Source organism: Cotesia glomerata, linkage group LG8 (genome assembly GCF_020080835.1).
Source record: "Cotesia glomerata isolate CgM1 linkage group LG8, MPM_Cglom_v2.3, whole genome shotgun sequence".
Lineage (NCBI taxonomy): Eukaryota > Metazoa > Arthropoda > Insecta > Hymenoptera > Braconidae > Cotesia > Cotesia glomerata.
In genome coordinates this window covers 5261885-5286572 of record NC_058165.1, presented here as the reverse complement: position 1 = coordinate 5286572, position 24688 = coordinate 5261885, and the positions used below count along the sequence as shown (strand labels likewise).

The 24688-nt window shown below is 26.5% G+C and overlaps 2 protein-coding genes across 2 annotated transcripts; one reads left to right on the top strand and one right to left on the bottom strand.

Moving 5' to 3' along the window:
* Positions 1-1303: 1303 nt before the first annotated feature.
* LOC123270658 lies at positions 1304-3108 on the top strand. The gene is made up of 2 exons (XM_044736803.1): positions 1304-1543; positions 1618-3108. Exons 1-2 carry the CDS (start codon positions 1412-1414, stop codon positions 2587-2589), a joined length of 1104 nt encoding a protein of 367 aa, XP_044592738.1. The 5' UTR covers positions 1304-1411; the 3' UTR covers positions 2590-3108.
* Positions 3109-6904: 3796 nt separating this feature from the next.
* Positions 6905-24181, bottom strand: LOC123270517 (mastermind-like protein 2). The gene is made up of 2 exons (XM_044736606.1): positions 24025-24181; positions 6905-9697 (listed from the first exon to the last, which is right to left on the bottom strand). The coding sequence occupies exons 1-2, from the start codon at positions 24040-24042 to the stop codon at positions 8057-8059; spliced, it is 1659 nt and encodes a 552-aa protein (XP_044592541.1). The 5' UTR covers positions 24043-24181; the 3' UTR covers positions 6905-8056.
* Between the last annotated feature and the right edge of the window lie 507 nt (positions 24182-24688).

Genomic DNA, 24688 nt, shown 5'->3' with positions numbered 1-24688 from the left:
TCAAAAATATAAATTATGTGTTATTTTGAGCTCAAAGAATAAGCTATTCTGTGTTTTTGAGCTCTTCGAGCTCAAAAATCTGATAGAAGTTTAATAAAACACTATTTTTTGAATTTTCAAACCGCGATAACTTCTGAATGAATGAACCGATTTTCACGCGGTTGACAGCATTCGATGTAATTTCTCAAATTCTATAATAAACTTTTAAACACAAATTGATCAGACCAAAAATTCCGGTGTAATTCGAAAAAATCACTTTTTTTCGTCAACGATAACTCACGAACGAATCAACCGATTTGGCGGCGATCGACGTGGTTTTTTGATGTTAAGAGCTGATTAGTTTTTGGAATCGATCGGTAAAGCCGTTTAAAAGCTATTCTAAATAAAACCACATTTCAAAAAATTTTTTTTCGTAGTTTTTTTGAGATTTCTCAAAATCTACCGGTCCGAATCGATCCAAATTGTATTTAAAATCTATGTTCGGTCAAGCCCTAAAAAGGTGTTTTTTCGGAATTACTTCGAAATTCCTGGCTCGATCGATTTAAACTTAAAAATTCTTTATGAGGCATTAAAAAGTGCGTCGAATGCCGCCAACCGCGTAAAAATCAGTTCATTCATTCAAAAGTTATTGCAGTTTGAAAATTCAAAAAATGGTGTTTTATTAACCTTCTATCAGACTTTTGAGCTCAGAGAGCTCAAAATGACATGAAAAGTATATTTTGAGCTCGAAGAGCTCAAAAACGTAATAAGTGAAATTTTGAGCGCTTAAGTATGGAATTAGCAGGAAGTTGCAGGGATGGCCTTTAGGGTTAACCGTTTTCCAATTATTTTTTTTTTAATTCCAAATCTTCACGGATTTTTGTAAGTAACACTAAAAATTTATAGAAAAATTTTTATTTTATTTACATTTATAAGAAAGGATAAAAATGACCGACCTGAAATAAGAATTTATTTTGTAAATTTTAATACATTTAAAAAGATCAAAAATATTGTTTTTAAAAGTTGATAGAAAAATATACTTGATTGATCTCAACTTTTTTTTTCCTTGGGAGCTTACAAAGATAAAATTCTAAATTTTATTCAGTATAAAACCGTTCGGTAGCTGACATATATGAGTAGTACATGGTTTTGCACTGAGATGCACCGAGATAACGCTGGCAATAAGCGAATAATGTATTTTTATTTAAATTATTGATTTCAAAAGCTTGCCACAACAAATATTGCCATGGATACTTTGTATTATTTTCACAATTTTTTCTGCATTGCACGTCACTAGAAAGTTTTTCTTTGAAGGAAGCAGACGTTCAGATTTTTCGAGAAAAATTTCGCATTTCATCGATCCAACTCAATTTAAACAATTTTAGCCGATAAATTACAGAAATTTCCGTTAATTTATATAAAAAATAATTCAATGTTACAAAAATCGATTATGAAGCAAGGAATTATCTTTTTCTGTTTGGTTATTGCGAGCGTCAGCGGGAATAAAATGATAATTAACGATCGCCAACAAGAAAATTCTTTAGGACGTCTGAAGCACGACGCGGTAAGTCTTATTGCTTATTTTATTAAAAAAAACTTCAATTTAAAATAAAAATTTAATGAAACGATTATTTACAGAGGGAATTGGTTGAAATGTGTTTCACGAATAATTCAAATCCAGTGATGATCTCCGAGGATTTGCTCGACGATAATTGGAACCCTGGTGAAAATTCGCTGATTGTAATCAACCGCAAATTCAACAAACATATCACAGGTTTTCTCCCTACGTATCCGACATATGTACTTTCATTTAAGTCGATCGATAATCTAAAACCGGTCATCGACAATCTTCAAAGATCAAAGTTTTGGAACACAGGATCGCCGTTTCTGATGGTCGGAACCGGGTCGCGTTGCTCCAACACCAAGAAAGTACTAGAGTTCATGTGGAACCGAGATTCGCTCTCTGTTTATTACCTGTGCGAGAATAAAAATTCGTCGGTAATCTACACGCTGAATTCTTATGCAAGCTACGCTCCGGCGCCGTGGAAGCTGATTGAAAAATTTGGCGACAGTGACAAGAAACTTACTCTCTTCAGACTCGGATATATAAAAGGTACTTTAAATATTGAATATTTAAGTAGTGTCCTAAAAATTATAACTCGTTCCTTATTTTCAGACCCACAGATTTGCAAGAGCATCACCTTTGACAAGACGGATCATTTAGAGGACTATACTAGAGAAACAACAATTTCAATCGTGACCAAAAAGACTGATTCTTTAACAGGAATCAGCGAAATAATTAACAATGAACAGTTTGTAATCGGAACAAGCTTGCTGCTGATCATGTTTACAATAGTAATGGTGATCATCATCAGGGATGACATAGGTTTAGCTGTAATGAAAATGGCGAGGTTAGTTACTGGTATGGCGATTGAAACTCCACTCAATCGTCTTGCGATAAAGTTGATATTCTTCTTTGGTTTCCTGTTTGCGTTTCTGATAGTTCCTGATTGTCTGGGCAACATAACAGCCATGTTAATGAATTCTCCGAAGCGTAACGTCGATAGTCTGAAGGATCTCTATGAGAACAAATTCATGGATACTATTTAGACATATTAGAGAGTGATTATGAATAAACAACTGTGGGTCACTGATGAAGATAGAAAATATATTCACCCAATTTCATATGTGGACATCAAGAAATGTGTTTTAAACGTAAGAAAAAATTCGACAATAGCTTGCATTTATTTTACAGACGACTCACTGATGATGTCAAGTAAAGATAATGATGTGTACATTTCAACGGAGGCTGTCTCCAAGAAGCTATTAGTTTCTTGGGCCAGGAAGAATTGGCCCTTGATGAGTAAGTTCAATAAAATGGCGCTTTAAGCTGCGGATCAAGGATTGGGAGAAATAATTTTATTTAAAAAGAGGTTTCTCAATAGGGTAATGAAAGAAAGTGAAAAGAAAACAAGAATTAAAGAGATGGAAAAGTATGAGCACTTTGATTATGATGAATTGATTTTTAATTATTATTTCTTTGGGTTTCTTATTGCGCTCGGGATTGAGATAATACTTTCAAGATATTTAAGAATTTACAGACAATTTTAAATTCGCGTGCATCATCAGTTAGTTTGTTTGTGTATTGAACTTTGTTAATTATTGTTAAGTGTGATTTCAAAGTTTGAATCCAATTAAAGAGTTTTTTCTCATTCGATCTTTATCTTTCAAAAGTATATTAATGTTTTTTTAACTTCCCGCAATGAAAATTGAAAATTTTCAAAAATCAGGAAGTTATTGATTTTACCCCGTTATGGATGTATGTAATCCTTTTATAACTTTTGAACGGCTTGACCAATTTCATCGCAGTTGGCGCCATTCGAAAGGGCTTGACCAAATTTAGATTTTGAATACCATTTGGAGCGATTTGAACCGATAGATTTTGAGAAATCTCAAAAAACCTGCAAAAAAAATTTTTTTCAAATGTGATTTTTTTGGAATAACTTTTAAACTGCTCTACCGATCAATTCCAAAAACTAATCAGCTTTTAACATAAAAAAACCACGTAGATCGCCGCCAGCCCGGTCAAAATCGGTTGATTCGTTCGTGAGTTATCGTTGTCGAAAGAAAACCGAAAAAAGTGTTTTTTTGGAATTACTTCGAAATTTCTGATTCGATCAATTAAAACAAAGATTCTTCATGAGGCTTAAAATATTGCGTTGAATACCGTAAACCGCGTAAAAATCGGTTCATTCATTCGAAAGTTATTGCGGGTTGAAAATTTAGAAAATAGTGTTTCATTAAAACTTCTATCAGATTTTTGAGCTCGAAGAGCTCAAAAACGCAATAAGTGCAATTGTGAGCGCTTAAGTATGGAGTTAACGGGAAGTTGCAGGAATGGCCTTTAGGGTCAACCGATTTTCTAATTTTTTTTACAAAGTCATCATTTCATCAAGACATTACTCCAGAGTACTGACTAAAAACGATTTATTTTCAGATAAGAAAAATACTATTGTTTTTTACTAGTTTTATCAAGAATATATGATTTTTTTTAACACACTATAATTATTGTGAAATTATGAAAGTTTTAAATATTAATTTAACTGGAAGTAAAAATTTTTTTTAATAAAATTTAATATTTTCAAAGTTAAAAGAATTTTGAAAAAATTAACTAATGGATAATTTATCCTTTTGACGACATATAAGAATCTAAATAAATAATGCAAGTTATACAGAGCTGTAACTAGCAAAGTCATCAATATATCTCACCACAAAATTATGATTATTAATATAATAACTAAACAGCTTTCCCTTGTATTTATTTCTTTGTCTTACACCTTCTTAACTCGTGAAAACTCTTTTAAAATACATAAACCTCTTAATTATAAATCTTCAAGCTGTCAAAAATTTTTCTGACATACTTTCTAGGTAAAATCGATTAGTTTTTAATAAAAATTGTAATTTTCTGATAAAAAAAAAAACTTTTTTTAATTTAAAAATTTAAAACAGTTTTATTTTTTAACTGAAGAAATAAAAATTTTTATCACAGTAATTTTTTTAGTGAAAAAAAAATTTATTTGATTTGGAAAAATAAAATTTTAACTTGTGAATTTTTTTAAATTTTAAACACATTAAGTTATTTTTTTTTCAGAAAATTACTAAAAAATTTCACACAAAAAATTTTAACTTGTGAACTTTCTTCCAAAATTATTTTTTCCCAAACCTATTAAAATTTTTTTTTTAAAAACAATTTACTGTAATAAACATTTTTATTTTTTCAGCTAAAAAATAAAAATTTTAAACAAATTAATTTCTAATTACAATATTGTTAATTTCTTAAAAAATAAATTTTCTTATACTTCAAAGGGAAGTAACACTCATTTATTCTTGACAAAGTGAAAAAAAAAATTGACTTAAAAAAATTCTGAGATAAATGTAATTGTAATTGGTTTTAAATAGTAGATTGATAGATTGGCAAGAAGGAAGGAACTGAATGAAACTGAAGATGAGTGAAATTAACTAGCTTGTTAAAGTACTAAGCGATAATAAGAAATCTCAACAAAGATATAAAGATAAATAGTTAAATTGGAATAGCTAGTCTAGTGTCTATAAGTGTCTCGCCCAATGATGTAGGATAGGATAGAAATCACACGGAGACAAGTGAAAGCCATGTGGGAGTAAAAAGCACGCAATGAAGGGAACAAGAGTATGTACTATAAAATAATGCATAACAATAGTTCCCATGGTATGTAATACGAGTTATTGTAGAGTACGAAATTATCTCGTGTATTTTTATTATTATTTTTTTATGTACTTACACTCATATACTGTCTCAAGCCCACACGTGAAAAAATAAATAAAGAATCGTTGCATCATATAATTATTTTATATCGAAGCTATTTTACTTGAGATAATATAATCTTTAATGTTATCCATTACCTCGGTACTATCTCAATATTATATTACTAATTAATGTAATTTAATTACGAGTTTCATTTTATTAATTAATAGCTATTTAATAAAAGTTATTATTATTCTTTTATATTTTAACTTTATTCGTTTATTTTTGATACATGTTCAATATAAAGATACAAAAAATTGTTATATGTTTATTTGGATTTATGCTAATTACTATTATTATTATGTAATACAAATATAAAAATAATATACTAAATAATTAGTTTTTATTTTATTTATTATTAACGATAATATCTCTGTTAGAAATTTTATTTCAAACAGTTATATTATCGAAATATTTACAATTCGCATTAATAATGCTTCAATAAGCGTAAAGTGTGTGTAAAGTTTAATTTTGAAGATGCAAAAAGGGACTTTGAAAATTAAAAAAAATTTTTTTTGTGTACTTTGATGTTTTGATTTAAAAAATACTAAAAAAAGTAAATTGAAAAATTTTTACTTTTTATAGTATTTAAAATAAATTTTAAAAAAAATATTGAAACAATTAATTTCTTTTATTAATATTAGAATCTTTAAATTATAAATTTTTCCCGTGCTAAAAAATATAAAAATAGTTGAAAAAAAAAATATTAAAAAATTTGAATTTTTAATATTTTTGCATTAAAATTTTACTGAAAATTTACAAAAAAAAATTGTATGATATTTTTGTAGAAAGATTTAAAATTATAAATTAATAATTTTCATATTTTATTATTTTATTTTTTTACTAAATTTTATCCAAATTTTGTATTAAAAACTAAAAAAATTGGATTAATTTATAAATTAAACTTCTAAAAAAAGTTAAAAATTTTTGACAACAAAAATACGGACAAAAATTGCTTCTTTCTGTAAAATTGTTCAAAAATTTCGACTTCTTATACTAAAAATAATTAAAGAATAAAATTTAATGATATTAAAGTTAGCAGTCAATTGATTATTTTTTAATTTTTTTTTTTAACAAATGAATTTATTAAAAAAAATTATTTTTGAAAAATTGCATTTTTAATTTTTCAAAATTTCTATACGTCAATTTTTTTTAATAATTTTTTTTTGCCATAATTTATTTGTTAAAAAAATTCTTACAATTATCAAATATCTGCTAAATTAATTTTCACTAAAATTTAAACAAAATAATAAAAATTTGACCAATTAACGCTTTTGTGACATTAGTAATGCGATGGATGAATATTAAAATGATAAAATTATGCTACATTCGGACGGACAAGTAGACGCAATCACAATTTATATTCTTTTATCAGAGTTATAAGATTAATGTCTCAGTTATTACTCTTATAATTTAGATTTTCAAAACTAAAAATATTAATAGTAAAAATACTGTATATTTGATCGTTATCTTTATTAATATTTTCGATTCCATCATTTTCCTATTTTTACGGGCTTGTATTTATAATTTTTTAAGTTTATGGCATCGTTTGGGCAGGTAATTTACTAAAATTTATCCAATATCTTGTATAAAAAACAAACGAAATATTTATTTTCAATTTAACACAAATAGGAACAACGATAAAACGATTTAACTGATCCATTAACATTATAGAAATCTTAATCCTAAGAAAAAAAAAACATTATTTTGGCAACTGCGACTTGCAATTGAGTATTAAACAGTATCAACGATATATTCATAATGTGCCATCGATTTAACGGAATAAAAATAATTAAAAATTTACAAATTACTCGAGAAGCTTTCAATCATAACAATATAAACTCTAATTTTTCAAAATCTTCAATTTTTTAACATTAGTTTCCAAATTCTAACAATTTTTTCACACAGTACTTCCGCAAATGCAAAAATAACCTTTTGATCCAAAGCTCCTCACAAATCGAAATCTATTATCATGAAAATAATAATATTAAAAGTGTATACCCACACATCAAACATAATACATAATATATAATAGCCGCTGTTTAAATGATCATAAATTGGATAAAAGAACCCTAATTATGCATAGAGTCACGTGGAGTAACTGTGCGCAGCGGGTAAGTGAGCGCAACCTCTTTATTTATCAATGGGGAGGGGGAAGTTTGTGATATGTGTAGGCAAATTAAAGGTTTGTTGGTGAAAAATTAGCTTATGCAAGAAAAACCCATATGGTATCATTCGTTTACTTAAAAAGTAAAATATTAAGAATCTTGTGGCGTAAAGGTAAAATTTACTGTCAAGGCAAAGATTGTCACACTGTACTAAGGAAAGTAACTAAAGTAAATTAATTTTGTTTTCTGTTAATAATGTACTTGAGCTTTTTATTTAGCATAACATTTCAAGTTATGTTATGTCTCAATAAAGTTATCTAAGTATTATTAAAATCAGTCTGCTTAGGGCATTAAAAATCCACTTAGTTCCCTTAGTTGCGCAAATTTACCCCCATGAGTGCGCACACTACCCTTAGTACAGAGTAAGTGTGCACATTTTTAATCATCCAGATTACTCCCTTTCTTCAAATTTAAAATTTAAGATTTTATTTCTCAATTCAATTATTACCTAAATAAATACTCAGCTTGTTTAATTTTGACACCAATTAAAATGCGCACACTTGCCCCACATGACTCTTTCAACGGCCCATACTCTCACTCTTAAACCTCTCTAAGACAGTTTTCTTTCTTAAGCTAACTGAAACCCAGCAGTGCTACCACGCAAGAACTGATCAATCTGGCTCAAGGAAAGCGGAGCTTCTCTCTGATTCTGTGACGGAGCAACAGCATAATAATAAGAATTAGGATCTCTCTGAGAAGCAAGATACTGATACTTGGGCTCCGGCTGTTGTTGTTGCTGTTGGCGTTGTTGCTGCTGAGCAAAAAGCTGCTGGGACTGTAGCAACTGATCAGTTTGCTGTTGGCGATAGATAGTCTCCTGAGGTTGAGGTCTGGAAGTGGGTCGAGGAGCCTGTTGGGCCTGTTGGGCCTGGTACTGTTGTCTTTGCTGCTGTAGCTGTTGGTGTCTCTGCTGCTGTTGAAGAGCGGCATGAGCCTGAGCTTCCTGCTGAGCCACATACGGCTGCAATTTATGATTGACCCTAAAGTCTCCCAGAGTTTGCGGCAAGCTTTGGTACAATTGTGTGTTGTACTGTCCACTGCTAGGATCGTAGACCAGCTCTGATTGGTAAATTGGCTCTGCCTTGACAGAGGAGACTTTGGTAACAGGTCGGTTCGTTACCGGGACAGTTTTAACGTATCGTTCCAGTTCTGCAGCGAAGTTCAGGTGTACGTCATTGGAAGACGGTGAAGGTATCAAAGAATTGGCAGTGGTGCTCCTTTGTCTGGCGTAGACGACTCCGGGCCTTTCGGTGCTGGTGGGCGAGACGTATTGAGAAGCAATTTGCAAGACGTGGGGCCTTGGGGTGATGGCGACTGTCGATTGTGGACGAGGTGAAGTTGACTCCAGAGCTTGGTAAGATGGTGTGGGCACGTGGCGTGAAGTTGTGGGACTTGCTAAGCTGTGGTACCGAGGCGCTGGAGAAGTTACTCGATAGACAGGGCTGGCAGTGGTGCTTGCGGAATGGGTGACGGCATTTGGACTTTCGTAAGAGAGATTCTCGCCCTGGACTGGAGAAACCTGGAGGTAATTCGGACGAGGCTTCGGACGGTAAGTCGGTCGAATTGCGGGTTCGTCGTTAGCTTTCAATTCTTGGCTGGCTTCCTCGTCTTCTAGATTCAGCTCGCTTTGGAAAATGGTTGTGGGTGGACGAGCTGTGGACTTTCGGGGGTAGTTTTGAGGAACGGGTCTAGGGCGGATCAGTGGATAGTTTGCTGGGCCGCCAACTTCATCTGGCTCCTGCTTGCTGGGTAATTCATCGTCTTCTTCCTTTGGAGCGTTCGGGTCGCAAGGGTTTCCGGAAACGTACTCGAATTCACGACGGTTGCCGTCTGGGTCGATGTAACCGTACTTTCCGCGGACTACGCAGTCGGTACCTCGGGTTTCTTCCTTGAAAGAACCGTCCGCGGCTTCGTATCCGAAGGTGAATGACCCGTCGTCGTTTACTTTGTTGTAGTTACGGATTGTTTGGACTGGTGGAAGCTTTGAAGGGCTTGATATGTCTTTAGAGCGCGGGGATGGAAGCGCTCGAGTTCGTGGTTGGTATTCTTGTTGTTGGCGGTGGGATAGGTAACCCTCGCCGTCTTCTATGTCTACTTCTTCAGCGGCGGATACTCGCGCGTCTTCATCTTCGTAGTAGATCTGCGGCACTGCTGCTTGAGGGCGCAATTGGACTCGGCGTGCATAGACTAGGGTTATCGTTAGATAAACCTGGAAAAAAAATTTTGATATTATTTTATGGAAATTTTTTTGTGAATTTTTATTTTTATAATTATTTATTGCAATCTTAAGTCATCAATTAGACGTTGATTTAAATATGAATTGTTAAAATTTACATAAAACTTTTTTGAATTTAAATAGAAACATTAACTGGAAATAAACTTATTTAAATTTCAATGGATTTGATTCGAACTACCCGTGTAAAAAATAAAAATTGTCTTAAAAATGTCGTTTGTTTAAGATCTTAAACATGACACAAATCAAGACTATTTTAAGACTCTTTTAAGACACCAAAAAAATAAAAAATCCGAGATTAGACTTTTGAAATTTAGTTCTCGAATTTGTTATGAAAATTAATTTTTAGACACTTTTAAGACGATTTTTTTTTACACGGGTATTTAAACTTAAAAATCGAAATTAATTTTTTTGGATGAAAAAATTTACTTGAAGCTATTTAGGCTTGAAATTTAAAGTAAAGTAAAGTAGACTTAAAATTATTAAAGTAATTATAACTGTAAGTACTAAAAATTAAAAAAAAAAGTTTATTTTCTGCGCGAATCTATTGATTTTTAAAAATATAGTAATTCAAGGTCTAATTAAATTCTCTGAAATTCTAATAAGTTTATTTTTAGATTATTTTCTTAGTTTTGTTAAAGAAAATGATTAAATTAAAAATAATTTCACATGTTAAACGTCTATAAAAAATTGTATTGAATATGATTTTAAGGATTAGAAAATATTAAAAATGAAATAATTTTTAATATTGTTTGATCATTTCGTTTAATTCAATAAATCGTTTAATTTAATAATGAATCGTTTCGTTCAATAAACTCTAAATTACAGCATTTAAATATCACTATTTGAAACAATATTATTTGGTCATGGTACTTTTACTTATTAGTAATCATATTTCCATGTATGGTTTCCGAAAGTTACAAGTTATAATTTTCAGCCATTCACGTCGTGACTCTAAATAAAGTTGGTTATTTGAATTGATAATAATTTACCTCCGCACCTTTAAATTAATAAATTTATGTAGAGAAATTATCATTTCTAATAGATCACTTATTTATATTAATGAATCACTTTGTAGTTAGTAAATTAAATATTACACACTCAAGATTTTTATTTATAAATTTTTATTTATCTTTGACAGTAATTAATTTTATTATTTTACAATAAATTAATTGATATTATTATTTAAGATGCAAATTAAAAAGATTTTATAAAAAAATTTTTTTTTACTAATGTGTAATTTTAGTTGCGGAGAAAAATGTGTTGTTTAGTAAAATAAAAATAAAATCAGTACATTTATATTATCGTAGCTAAAAATTTGACCATATTTCGAAAAGTTTCAGCGAAAAAAAAATCAATAATTGATCATAAATGCGTTACAAAAAAAAATTATAAGATAAAATCAAAATTAGTAGAATTATTTATTAAAATGAAATTAATAAATTTTTTTTAAAGTTTTCATTTTTGATATAAAAAAGTTTTATTAAAAAACCTTCGATTAGTACACAATAAAAAATTTGGCGTTATTTAACATAAAAATCAAAAAATTTTTATGTTAAATATTCAACATTTTTTTTATTGATTTAAAAAAAGAGATGTTAAATTTTTAAAATTTAAATATTTAACATAAAATTTTTAACACTAATTTTTTTGACGCAATGACGCAAAATTTTTAACTCATAATAATTTAATTTATTTGAAGACAATTATTTAATTTATTAAATTTTAATAAATATTTTTTAATATTCAATAAATATTTATTTGGGAGAAAATTACATTTATTAATAGTTAATAAGAATTTATTAATAGATATCAAATATTTATTAACAGTTAATAAATATTTTCTTGAGTGAATTAGTTTCGCTTGCAATGTCATACGATATCAAGATTGCTTTTAAAAAAAAATCATCTTTATAAATTATTTGTATTAATTATATTACGTCTATTGTAAAATACAAAATTCTACCACAGCTCATAATTATCTTTTATATTTTTAAATATTAAAAACGTTAATTTATTTAGTGAATTTAATTATTATCATGTATTCCAGTTACAGAGTTATAAAAAGTATCAAAAGAAAATTGCAATTTTTGCTTTTTATTTTAAATAAATATTTGTTAACAGTTAACAAATATTCATTAAACATTAATAGATATTTATTAACTGTTAATAAATATTTATTAAATCCTGATGTTAAAAAATCATTTATTAACAGTTAATAAAGCTTATTAAATATAAACGAATATTTCTATCAGTGTGCGTTCCAAAAATAATTATGAAATAAAATCAAAATTAATATAATTATTTATTAAAATAAAATTAATAAATTTTTTTCAAAGTTTCCATTTTTGATATAAGAAAGTTTTATTAAAAAATCCTCGATTTGTACACAGTAAAAAATTTTAATATTAAATATTTAACACTTTTTTGTATTGATTAAACAAAATAAATATTAAATTTTCACCATAAAAGTGTTAAATATTTAACCCAAAGTTTTTTGACGCAGACGTAAAATTTTTTACCGTATAAAAATTTCTCTAAAAAATAAAATTATTATTTCCAAAACTCATATTCTCAATTTTCTAGTTCTCTGATTTGTAACATAAACTTTTACCAGTGGATAATTGAAAAAAAAGAACCTCAGTAATCATGACTGGCAATGCAAGTGTTTAGCCAGCCCTTACAAAATAAAATGAGTGTCATTACTCATGATTCAAATAATTAAATGACAATGTTATAAATAAAACATTGCAGTGAATAAAGATGAAAGATATGAATAAAAAGTGAATTTGTTGAAGGATAAAAAAATTGAAACGAAAGTTTGAGAAAATGCGTAATGCTTCCGTCTCAGCCAGTACTGGAGCGTACTTATCGTAAGCAAAGTAAGTAAATGCTTTGTGTAAGCACCAATTGTGAGAACCTTAAGTATTCGTTACTCTGACGTAATACGTATGACTTATATACATGGATAAGTCTGTACATAACATACAATATATAAAATAAAATATATTGAGTCTGTCCCGCGTGTGAGTGACCTAAATCCGGGATAGGACGCGCGGCCCACGGCGACCTAGCGTGAGATCCAGATTGAGCGCGTCGTAACTCGCGCTCACTCTCCTTGAACCCGCGGCGGCGGCGGCGGCGGATGTAATGCTCAATGCAACCACGCCTGGATCTAGATTTGTTAACTACAATATATATACATATATATTAAATAATCCGAGTAAACTTATACTTTTAGTTGAATCACATGTACAAGTTTTATTTAGCTCAATACAACCGTCGGCGCACCTTTACATTTGTAAATATATATATAGACATTATATTTATATCTTTGATTTGATTATACCGTAAAACCGTTTTAATTGTTCATTGCCTGGAGCAATGTCCTTCATATATTACGTCATTACGTAACAATCTTAAATTTCATAATCCTTTGTTGATACAATTACACTTCCTATTCATTTCAAATTATTCAGAGAAATTATATTGTTCATTGTTGAAAATATTTATTCTGATATTTTTTACGGTGATTTTATTCATTCAAGAGGAAGAATATTTATCCAAGATCGTTTTGGAGAATTACTTTGTCGTTAATCAAGCAAAAAATATTTTATTATTTTATTGGGTTAATTTTATTAGCAGTGAACTGAAAAAAAATATTTTTTAAACAATTTTACCTATCTATGAATTTTAAACTCTTGGAACAAATAAAAATAATTCGGAAGAATTATTTTAATTTAATCTGAAAATTCTGGGTTTTTTTACACTCCCGTGGAAAAAAATTCTGATTCAAAATGAATTTAAAATTAACTAATATGAATTAGTTTTGCGATCAATCCAAATTTGAAATTGATTTTTAGACAGAAATTAGCACAACTGTAGATTTTTCGATCCTGCTTCAGAATTTTAATAAAGACTTAAGGATATTTTGTATACAAAATTAATCCTAAATATTTTTAAATCTTTATTAAAATTCTGAAGCAGGATCGAAAGTTCTACAGACGTGCTAATTTTTATCTACAAATCAATTTCAAATTTGGATTAATCTCAAAACTAATTCATATTTGTGTCAAAATATGAATTTCAATCTTAAATTCATTTTGAATCAGAATTTTTTCTGTACGGGACTGATAGAAGAATTTGTTTATATTTAATAAGCTTTATTAACTGTTAATAAATGATTTTTTAACATCAGAATTTAATAAATATTTATTAACAGTTAATAAGTAATTTATTAAATACAATTTCTTAACTGTTAATAAATATTTATGAATGGTTAATGAGTAATGACACACATTTTATTTGTTAAGGGCTGGCTGAACGCTTGCATTGCCAGTCATGATTACTGAAGTTTTTTGTTTCAATTGTCCACTGGTAAAAGTTTGTGTTACAAATCAGAGAACTAGAAAATTGAGAATATGAGTTTTGGAAATAAGAATTTTATTTTTTAGAGAAATTTTTTAAACGGTAAAAAATTTTGTGTCTGCGTCAAAAAACTTTGTATTGAATATTTAACACTTTTATGTGAAAATGTAATATTTACTTTGTTTATTTAATACATAAAAGTGTTAAATATTTAATATTAAAATTTTTTACTGTGTACAAATCGAGGATTTGTTAATGAAACTTTCTTATATCATAAATGGAACCTTTGAAAAAAATTTATTAATTTTATTTTAATAAATAATTGTATTAATTTTGATTTTATTTCATAATTTTTTTTGTAACGCACACTGATAGAAGGGTTGAAAGATAAAAACTGATAAGAAATTAATTTGTTTAAAATTTAAATGAAGAAATAAAAAATTTTTCTGATAATAAATTTTTTTTAAAGTTTCTTAAATTTGGGAAAAAATTTTTAAGTAAAAAGTCGCAAGTTTTCTATTTAAAATTGTTTTTTCACTAATTAAAAAAACTTTTTTTTTTAAACAAGAAATTTATTGGAAGAATAATTTTTATTTCAGCTAAAAAAAATTGTTTTAAATTTTGAATGAATTAATTAAAAAAAAAAATGCCCATTTAAATAAAGAAAAAAAAATTTTTTTAATTTAATCATTATTATTATTATTATTTTGTATTTTTATTAAAAAAATAAGTTTCTGGAAAGATAATTTTTCTTTCAGTATATATTTAGATGGTAATTAACCAAAAAGTTGCTAAACAAATTATTTACGACTGATTTTTAACAAACACTGTCTAGATACTTGCTATTATAAATTAATGTTGAATTAAAATATGTATGTGAATATTAAAATAAATATTTTTATTTATAATTAAACGGAAATATAAAAATTTATAATTAGCCACTCCTTTAAACTATTTCTTTAATTATTTTTTATTCTCAAGGACTAAGTTGTGAAATATACAATATATATTCAAATAATACACACGCGAAATTTAATCATACATAATGAGATATTATTTAAAAAAATATAATTTACTTTTAGGTAAGCTTAATTAAACGGCAATTTTAAATGAAATTTGATCTTATTAATCGGCTCTTTCAAAAGCGATAATAGCTTTTTAAAAGGTTAAGAAACCGAAAAGTGCACGCCTCGAATGACAATAAAAAATATTATTTCGTACATTAATATTTAACAATCACTGGCGTAATTTACAAACACAATTTCGATAAAATTAATTGTATGTTCTCGATATCAATCTATCCTCGAAATATCTTTCATTTATTCAGTTGATTGAAAAAAAAATCTACTTCTCAGAATTACATTCATATTTCGTCGAGTTCATTTTCTCGCGCGTTACTATCTCCGTATAATAGAGAAAGTAAATCCCAGAGAAAAAATAACTGAACGTGCAAATACTAGTTTGTTAAATATTAAAACTTGTCAGTTTAAAGTTTTCATTAGTAAATTATTCAGATATTGATTCTGATTTTCAATCAAGTGTTTTATCGTAAAAATACAAAGGTGATAAAAAAATAAAAATAACTTTACAAAAGTTGTCGTGTTTACAAAGTTGTTCCAAGCAAAATTATTATCATAACTGGTTTTTTTGATAAAAATAATATTTTTCGTCTAAATTTTTTAACTGATACTCTAGAAATTTACATTTTATCATTATTTTTAACTATTTGCTTGTAAGACCGCGATAAAATTAAAATTAAATCCATTTTTAATTTTTAACTCGATCTAAATAAAATTTTTCTATTACATAAATCATATACATTTTATATTTGACAGAATAATTTCATTATAATTGCATTTTTTTTTAATAAATTTTATTTTTTAATAAAAATAATTTATTAGATAAATAAAAAAATTTACTAAATACTAAATTTAGTCTCGAATTATTAAATCAAATATAAGTATTTTTATTAATTATGTGAAATTTTTCTTAAGTAAAAAAAATTAATTTCAGTCTCAATTTTCATTCCACACTTGTTTTCTTTTCCTTAATTATTTTTACGAGAACATAATAAACAATAAGTCTTCTGACTTTCTTTCAAAGTTTACTACTGCACTAAGCAATATTATCATCGTGAATAATCAAGTTAGCATCTGTCGACTTTTATTACAAGGAGTACATTAAATTCAAGTCACTCAAGTCTAATTTAATCTTCTGCAATTTTTATTATTCATGTAAACAATGACAATATTTTTATGAAAAATCACATCACTATTTTGTGCGTTGTTTATAATTTATAATTATATCATGTCGGTTTATTAGTTAAGTCCCAACAATTTTTTGAAAATTTTCGTCTTTAATTTGATAATTTTGGCTCAAAATCGTTCTCTTTCTTTAGCCACAATTTTATTTAATGAAATTACAATTGGCTCGATGAAAAAAAAAATTTTATGTCGTAAGAATTATTATAGTATTACACAGTAAAAAATTTTTTATTAATGGCTAACACTTTTGTGTATGAATTTAATACAATTGTTTTCAATTGACAAGTGTTGAATTAATTAAAAAAAGTGTCCAAAATTTATTATAAAAATTTTTTACCCGAAATTTTTTGACTAAAAGATTGTAATAAGATTTTGGGAAGAACTTCCACGAGAAATTATAAATTCAAGCAGCTTGCAAGTCTTCAAAAAAGAAGTCTTCTATCATTTATTAAATCTCGACAAATAGAATAATGTCTAATATAATGAAGAGTGAATATACGATAAAATCTCAAATATTGTATACTAAGTCAAAAATTGATTCTTTACTGACTGTGATAGAGATAAAGTCAGTTCAATACGTAAAATTACTAGTTGAACTCAGTAAAAGTGAAATTAAAACTCTGTACCTTAAATTCTTCTTTTTACACGCTTTATATTAGCTTCACTTGTATGTCAGTTTGTCAGTATGTCAGTAACTCTCCGTGGGTAATCTGCGCGCCTGCGGCCTTCCTTGGTTCTGGTAGCCGTTTCTCAGGCTCGCTCTCCGAAATCGAACTCTGATTCCCCGTATTTATAATATTTATAAATAATTATTTTTTATTAGCTTCACTTGTATGTCAGTATGTCAGTATGTCAGTATGTAACTCTCCGTGGGTAATTTGCGCGCCTGAATATTTTTGATAATCAACAAATAATAGTTTAAAAAAAACTAAAAAATCACGCTTTTATAAATAAACCAAACTAAAAAGTAAAAAATAAATAATAGTTTAAAAAAACTAAAAACACGCTTTTTATAGAAAACCAAACTAAAAAATAGAAAATAAATTTAAATTAAGAATAGTGTTAAAAATTTCAATAAATATAAATTAATAATAGTGTAAATAAAAAAATGTATTTTATTTTAAAAAAAGCGTGGGGTGCTTTTTAAGATATTATCAAAATGATAATCACTCTACTCATATCTGTCAATAAAATATTTATAACTATTGACACCATGCACCTCACGCTTTTTTTAAAATAAAATACATTTTTTTTATTTACACTATTATTAATTTATATTTATTGAAATTTTTAACACTATTCTTAATTTAAATTTATTTTCTATTTTTTAGTTTGGTTTTCTATAAAAAGCGTGTTTTTAGTTTTTTTAAACTATTATTTTTTAATAATTATTTACCGAGTGAATATCGATGTAGTTGTAAACCAAATTTATCTAAAATAATTTTATTTTATACAGTTGTACTATGTACTCACAACTATATGTTTCTTTATGGAATAACTATACTTACTATGTAATGAAATTTGCCATTTGGCCTGTGCCTTGGCATTAATAAACGAAATTCTAAATTCTAAATTCTAAAAAACTTTTTACTGTGCACTGATAATGATCAATAATTAATAATCGAGGCGACTAAATGGGATAGCTTAACTGGAAGAGATCTTATCGCATAACCAAAAGATCCGCGTTCGATTCCCGGCTGGTATACTTTCCGCATTTATTAATTATTTTTTCGGTTCCTACTAATCTTGGTACCTGGTATTACTGATGATGTTATTAATTGATATAATTAGAACTATCTGCAGTGCTTTAAATTAACAATCCGACAATCATCTTACAAATTCTTGTTTACTTTTTTTTCACCTCACTTTTATTGAATGTAATCAGCTAATTATATTATTTAAACTTTTGATTGTTTTCACTGCTGCTATTAGCCATAATTCTCATATTATTAAAATATGTATTTATATTCTTACATGATACTTTATTCTTTTTATTTTGTATCATTTTCCACTCTGCCATTGCCTTGGCATTTAAATAAAATAAATAAAAAGTTTGGAAAATCCAAAAGTGCACGCCTCATAATTTCATTTTTCACAATAAAATTGATTAAAATAATATACAAAAAACAGAAAACTCTGTTATGGTTTTGTGGTACCATAATTCTAAGGTGTAGAAAAAAAATACTATAATAAAATGTATGTATCTATAATGTATGTATCTATAGTATAAAATGTATGTATCTATATATATGTATCTATGTGTCTATAGACATACAAATACACAGTCGTATCTTAGTTTTTTATAAATAATAATTAAGCGACAGTGAATTGAAGGCTCATATTAATTGAGAAAGTCCTTAGTGTGTTACTTTAGATGATAAAAAAAAATTATTCCTGTACGATAATTTTTTCGATCACTTTTTCTGCCACATACACGAATCCATAAACACAGACAACGCTTCGCTTATGAGGCTTGCAATATTCCCGTTCTTTCTTAAAATTTTTCTTAATTTAAGGGATTTCAAATATCTAATTATTCAGTTAATAATTTAAAAAAATAATTACCGAATTGTTTTAATAATTGATAATTAGAAAGAATAATTAACTAATTTTTTAAAAAATAAAAAATCTACAGATGTGTATTATTAAGTGTTTGGTTATTGACTAACTACTTAATCAAAATTACAAGTTGTAGATGTATTGAATAATAATCAAACATGAATTATAAAATTTTTAAGTATACAAAATAATTTACTGTGTAATTATTTAATGCTTGAATAATTAGTAATATTTGTTAGATATATTATAAAATTTTCTAACACATTGATAGAAGGATTTATTAACTATTAATAATTTAATTTATTTGAAGACAATTATATAATTTATTAAATTTTAATAAATATTTTTTAACATTCAATAAAGATTTATTTGGGAGGAAATTACATTTATTGATAGTTAATAAGTATTTATTAATAGTTGACAATTATTTATTAACAGTTAATGAATATTTTGTTGAGTGAATTTGTTTCGCTTGCAATGTCATTTGATATAAAGATTGCTTATAAATAATAATCATCTTTATAAATAATTTGCATTAATTATATTACATTATAATAACATTTATTGTAAAATACCAAATTCTATCACAGCTCATAATTATCTTTTATATTTTTAAATATTAAAAACGTTAATTTATTCAGTGAATTTAATTATCATCATGTATTCCAGCTATAGAGTTATAAAAAGTATCAGCTAATTAAATTATTGAAAATATCATTTTTGCCGAACATTACCCTTAAATGTGGGTTGCGGTCAACTAGTCAGATCGACAACATTCCAAATTATTAAAACTCTAGAAAATTTAAAATTCCGCTACATTCAAAGTTTATAAAATACATTAGCTTAAATAGAATAACAGCCGAAAAACAATTTTGTAAATTATAAAACACCGGGTTATCGAATAAAAGTAAATATAAATCTTATATTCCTCAAGAGTTAAAATTAATTTGATTTCGAAAAAGGGTTGTTCCGACGTATATTCATCCGAATACTCATCTATCCGAATAATGATTCGGCCGAAAATTACTCATCCAGAAAATTGGAAGTTTTTCTTAGATGATCCACTTTTACAATCATGAAATTTGAGTGTTTTCCATACATGCTTGTAAATTAAAATAAAATTAATTTTCAAAAATTAATTAATTTAAAATTAATTAATTTAAAATTAATTAAAAAAAATTTCTAATCTAATTATAAAATTATTTACATTTTTCGACTAAATGAGTGTTCGTCTGTTCATTCATTTTGGCGTATAAATTTTCGTTGTTATGTTTTTTAATTTATTGAAACTTTGTGACTTTGAAAGATTCTATTAATATAGCTTTAGATTTTTCTTTATTTAAGATTATATTTTTCGGAATTTTAAAATTTGTAAAATTAATTATTTTAAATTACATTTAATATTTACTTTCTAAGTTCTAGTAATTTATTAATTCGGAATGTTGTTAGTCTGACTAGTTGACTGCAACCCTTAAATGTTTATTAAAATGAACCTTTTGGTTCAAATAATTCAAATAAAAGCCTCTGTAACCTCAATGACAATAATGACTCTAAAAATAACTAAATTCTCTCTTTTAAACGAAAAAATCCTTAATGATAAAAAGATTGTCGTGCAATTTCTTTAATATTACCTTGAAAAACTCTAAATAACTAAAACATTATGTTTATTAATAAAAACATATAATTATTGTCATATGTCAATGTATATCTATATAGACAAATACATAATGTGCATGAGCTCTAATATAAGTGAAAGCAGTGAAAGTAAAGTGTGCAATTAGATTAATAAAAATAAATGATCAAGGTTACTGTTTGTAATGAAATAAAAAATAATGGCAACAAAGATATTAATAAAAGCAGACAAATAATTTAAAATTTAAATATATTTAGTAAATTTCTGCAAGATATCAGATCGTTTGAGGCAAAATCTTGCTTTACTTATGTTGCATTAGATATAGAAGGATATATCGAGACTGGAGACTGATACCCGAGGAAAGAGGGAGTAGAGACCAAGTCTAAGTCTCCGACTGAGTCAGTAGATATAAATGAGCTAATGAGTTCTTGTGGTTCGATCGCTCTGGGAAAATCGTGACGGTTTTATGTACAGACGAATGACTCTGTAATCAGTTCCCGTTCGGGCATATGCCAGTCACGCACACCGTTAAGAAGTTTGTTGAAACATTGCTCTATTTTATATATGTATATATCCACACACATATTATATATCTGCACTGCAAAGCAAAGTTGTATGTATTTTAGATTTTTATACAGCGTAAATACAAACCACCACGCCCTGTACACCCGATTAGCTGGTCGAGTTTCTCTCGATTCGCCCCGTATTCCGTATACACATTCTTTCTGTATGCTCCGACTTCCCGTTACTATTTTTTTTTATTTTCACTTAAAAGTGATAGTGATACTTTTATTACTTACTTTTTATATTTTATCAAGATCATGCATGTAATTGTCTTTTATGCTGCTTTGATAAACCAGTATTTGATTTTAATTTATGCTAATATACTCGAACTCATTTAACTATTATATAATTACCTGTTGAGATACTTTTCTTTTATTTTTAATTAATTAGAATTTGTTTAGATAACTATGACTTCAATGGAAATTTTATATGTAATTTGTAAACTTCTCCTTTTATTAATGAACGGAAGTTTCATTTTATCAGTTGTTACACAGACAAAAATAATTTACTTGAATTAAAATTAAAACTTATTGAATTAAGTAAAATTTACTTCAGTTTAATAAATTTTGTACTCAAATTCTTTGAATTTAATTATTTGATTAAAATAAATTCAATAAATTTTTTTGTGTATTAGAAAAAAAAATTTACTTGAATCAAGTAAATAATTTTGAAGAATTTCATCTTCTTGATTTGAGTAGAAAAATTTTTAAACTAAGAAATTTTTTTTTAAGTAAATTTTACTTAATTCGAGAATTTTTCGTCTTGATTCAAGTTAATTTTTTTTTTCAGTGTAGATATTTTGCCGAATTTAGTTCGAATTTTTTAAAAGATTGACTTTATGATCTAATTAACATTTTTTGACATTAAATTCTTGATAAAATATAAATATCACTGTTCTATTTACAACATTAATTTCGTCAGATTTTTTATTCAATTTATTTAGGAAATTTTTTTAAGACGTATAAATCTTAAAAATAAAAGTTTTGGTAATAATTTTAAAATTTTTTATGGGTTTTAAATTTTTGTTATTATTTTTTATATAAAAAAAAATTTTAATGAAACCTCTGAAATGTAAATTAATAAAAATTTTCTAATTATTATTATAATTGACGTAAATTAAGCTCTGAAAATTTAAGGCATTAGATGAAAGTTTCTTTAATTTTACTTTTTCGAAATTTTTAATATTTTTAAAAAATATATTGGACAAAATTAACCAGTTACAATTTTTTGTTAAACAATAAAAAAATTTATCACCTTCAATTTGTTGATGAAAGAATCGAAATTCAACTTTTTGGATTTAAAAATAATTGTAAATTTAATTCTTTAGAAATTAAATTAATGGTACAAAATCGAGATAAAAAAGTAGATTAATTTTATATCGTAAAAAATAAATAAAGCCCCACTTCTATTTAATTACAAAAACTTACTATGATATTTTTATAAGCGTTTTGTAAATAAAATTTTTTTTTTTAAAAGAATCACAAATCAAAATTCTTCGATAGATTTTTTTTTTTTGAAAAATTAATTCTTAAAAGATAAAACGCAACAATGCTCAAATTTAGGAAGATTAATCTTTAATTTAATTTTTTTGATTAAAATTTTTTATACTTTTAATTAAATTTAAATCTTATAAGAAAAAAAAACTATTTATCACCTAATAGTTACAAATAAGTTCAAATTTTAATAATTTAACAATATAACGCTCAGAATAACAGAAAAATAAAAAATTTTTATATATAAAAACAATTTACATTTAAAAAAAAATTTTAATGAAAATAAATATTTTTTCAAATTTTGACGAGTATTATTTTGATTTTATAAAAATTACATCATTTTTTTAGACTTTCAATGTCACAAAAAATGATTTTAATTTCATATAAATTTTTGCAAAAATAAATAATTTGAAAAAAAAACTCAAAAATATCAGAAAAAATGTTTTTCAATATTAAAAAAAAATTTTCAAAGTTTTACTAATTAAATAATTATATAAATAAAATAAATTTTCCAAAGTAAAATTAAAATCTTATAAAATTACCTTGATTAAAAAATAAAAAAACTAAAAATTAATAAAAATGTAACTTAATTAGTAAAAAAAATAAAATTATTCATAAACTTTCCCGATCGTAAATTAATATACAAATCACAACATATGAATAAAATCAACTAGCGCTCATTAATAATTAATATAAAATACAAACATCGGTAGAAAAAAGTTTTAATAGTCAATTAAGAAAATGATAAAATAAAACCGCGTCGAGGTACCAGTGAATCATTAAGCAACCTAACTCACTTAATGATAATTAAATAAAATTTAACTAACATCTTTATTAACCAAACGGATTCATACTATAACACTATGACCGGACTTACTTTCGTTACATTATTACCCCAAGGACGGGAATATGATGAAAGTGAAACGGCACACTAAAGTAACAACCTAAAGATATTATTGCATACAAAAGTACGCTGTATGATTTATAAATGAAGTATTGTCAACATACGCGTGAAGTGAATTTAAAATAGTATATTTTATTCAAGCCTTGTTAGCCGCCAATCTCTTTCTTCTCTTAAGATAAAAGAAGAAAGAACAAACGATTGTCTTGTTCGTACTACTGATCAAATTTACTGCGTCATTAAACACAAGATCGGCTCTTATATTTTTTATTAATAACTTACAAGTAGAAAGAGTCCTACTTGTCCAATAAATTCGATCATAAAAAAAATTTCACTAATTTACAAAATAACACACCACAAAAAAATTTTCTATTAATTTCTTAAAAATAATTAAAAAAAAATAATTTACACTTTTTATCACTAGAAAAATAATTAATAATAATTATAAATAAAAATTCACTGGTAAATTAGTGTAATTGTTAAAAAAATTATTAGTAATTAATAAAGACCTTGAAACATACCAGAATAATAATTCGCATGATGTAAAAACAGTTTTGTTGTCAAAAAAAAAAAAAAAAAGTTACTTTACAAAAGGGTTGACGGACAAAATAATTTAATTCACCGTTACGAGTAGTTCTCCGTGAGTTTCACTGAGAAAGTGCAACGAGATAGTAGGTAGAACGGTGCTTTATAAACTATACGACAGTTTATCCGGTAGAGGGGGAGGAATTCTCACTTCTGGATAGGCTTCCTTGTTCGTACACGTAAGTTAGATGTCCATACCGCGGAGGATTGTGGAACAATTGGGTTCTATGTAAAGCAACATACCGTCATATCAATTCCTGTTGTGTACTTCTTTTAATAAATACAATACTAGTCATATTTGTAATTAGTTTGCGTTATTTATTGTGTAGTACTTTTATTATTATTGTTATTATTATTATGCTTGTTATGGGTTACGGCTGTATTGGTGTATTGGTATCAATAAAGAATTTCGGGCTCGGCCATTGCCAAACTTACCGCTGACCAAAGACAGGGCTTACTTACGTCATTTGAACATTCCTTTTTAATACACTTAGTATTAATAGGAGGTTTTGATATTTGATATCGATCTGTATGCATATTAATGTTACATGTGATTAATGACAGGAAATTAATTTTATTTATAAATTCATGTAAATAACT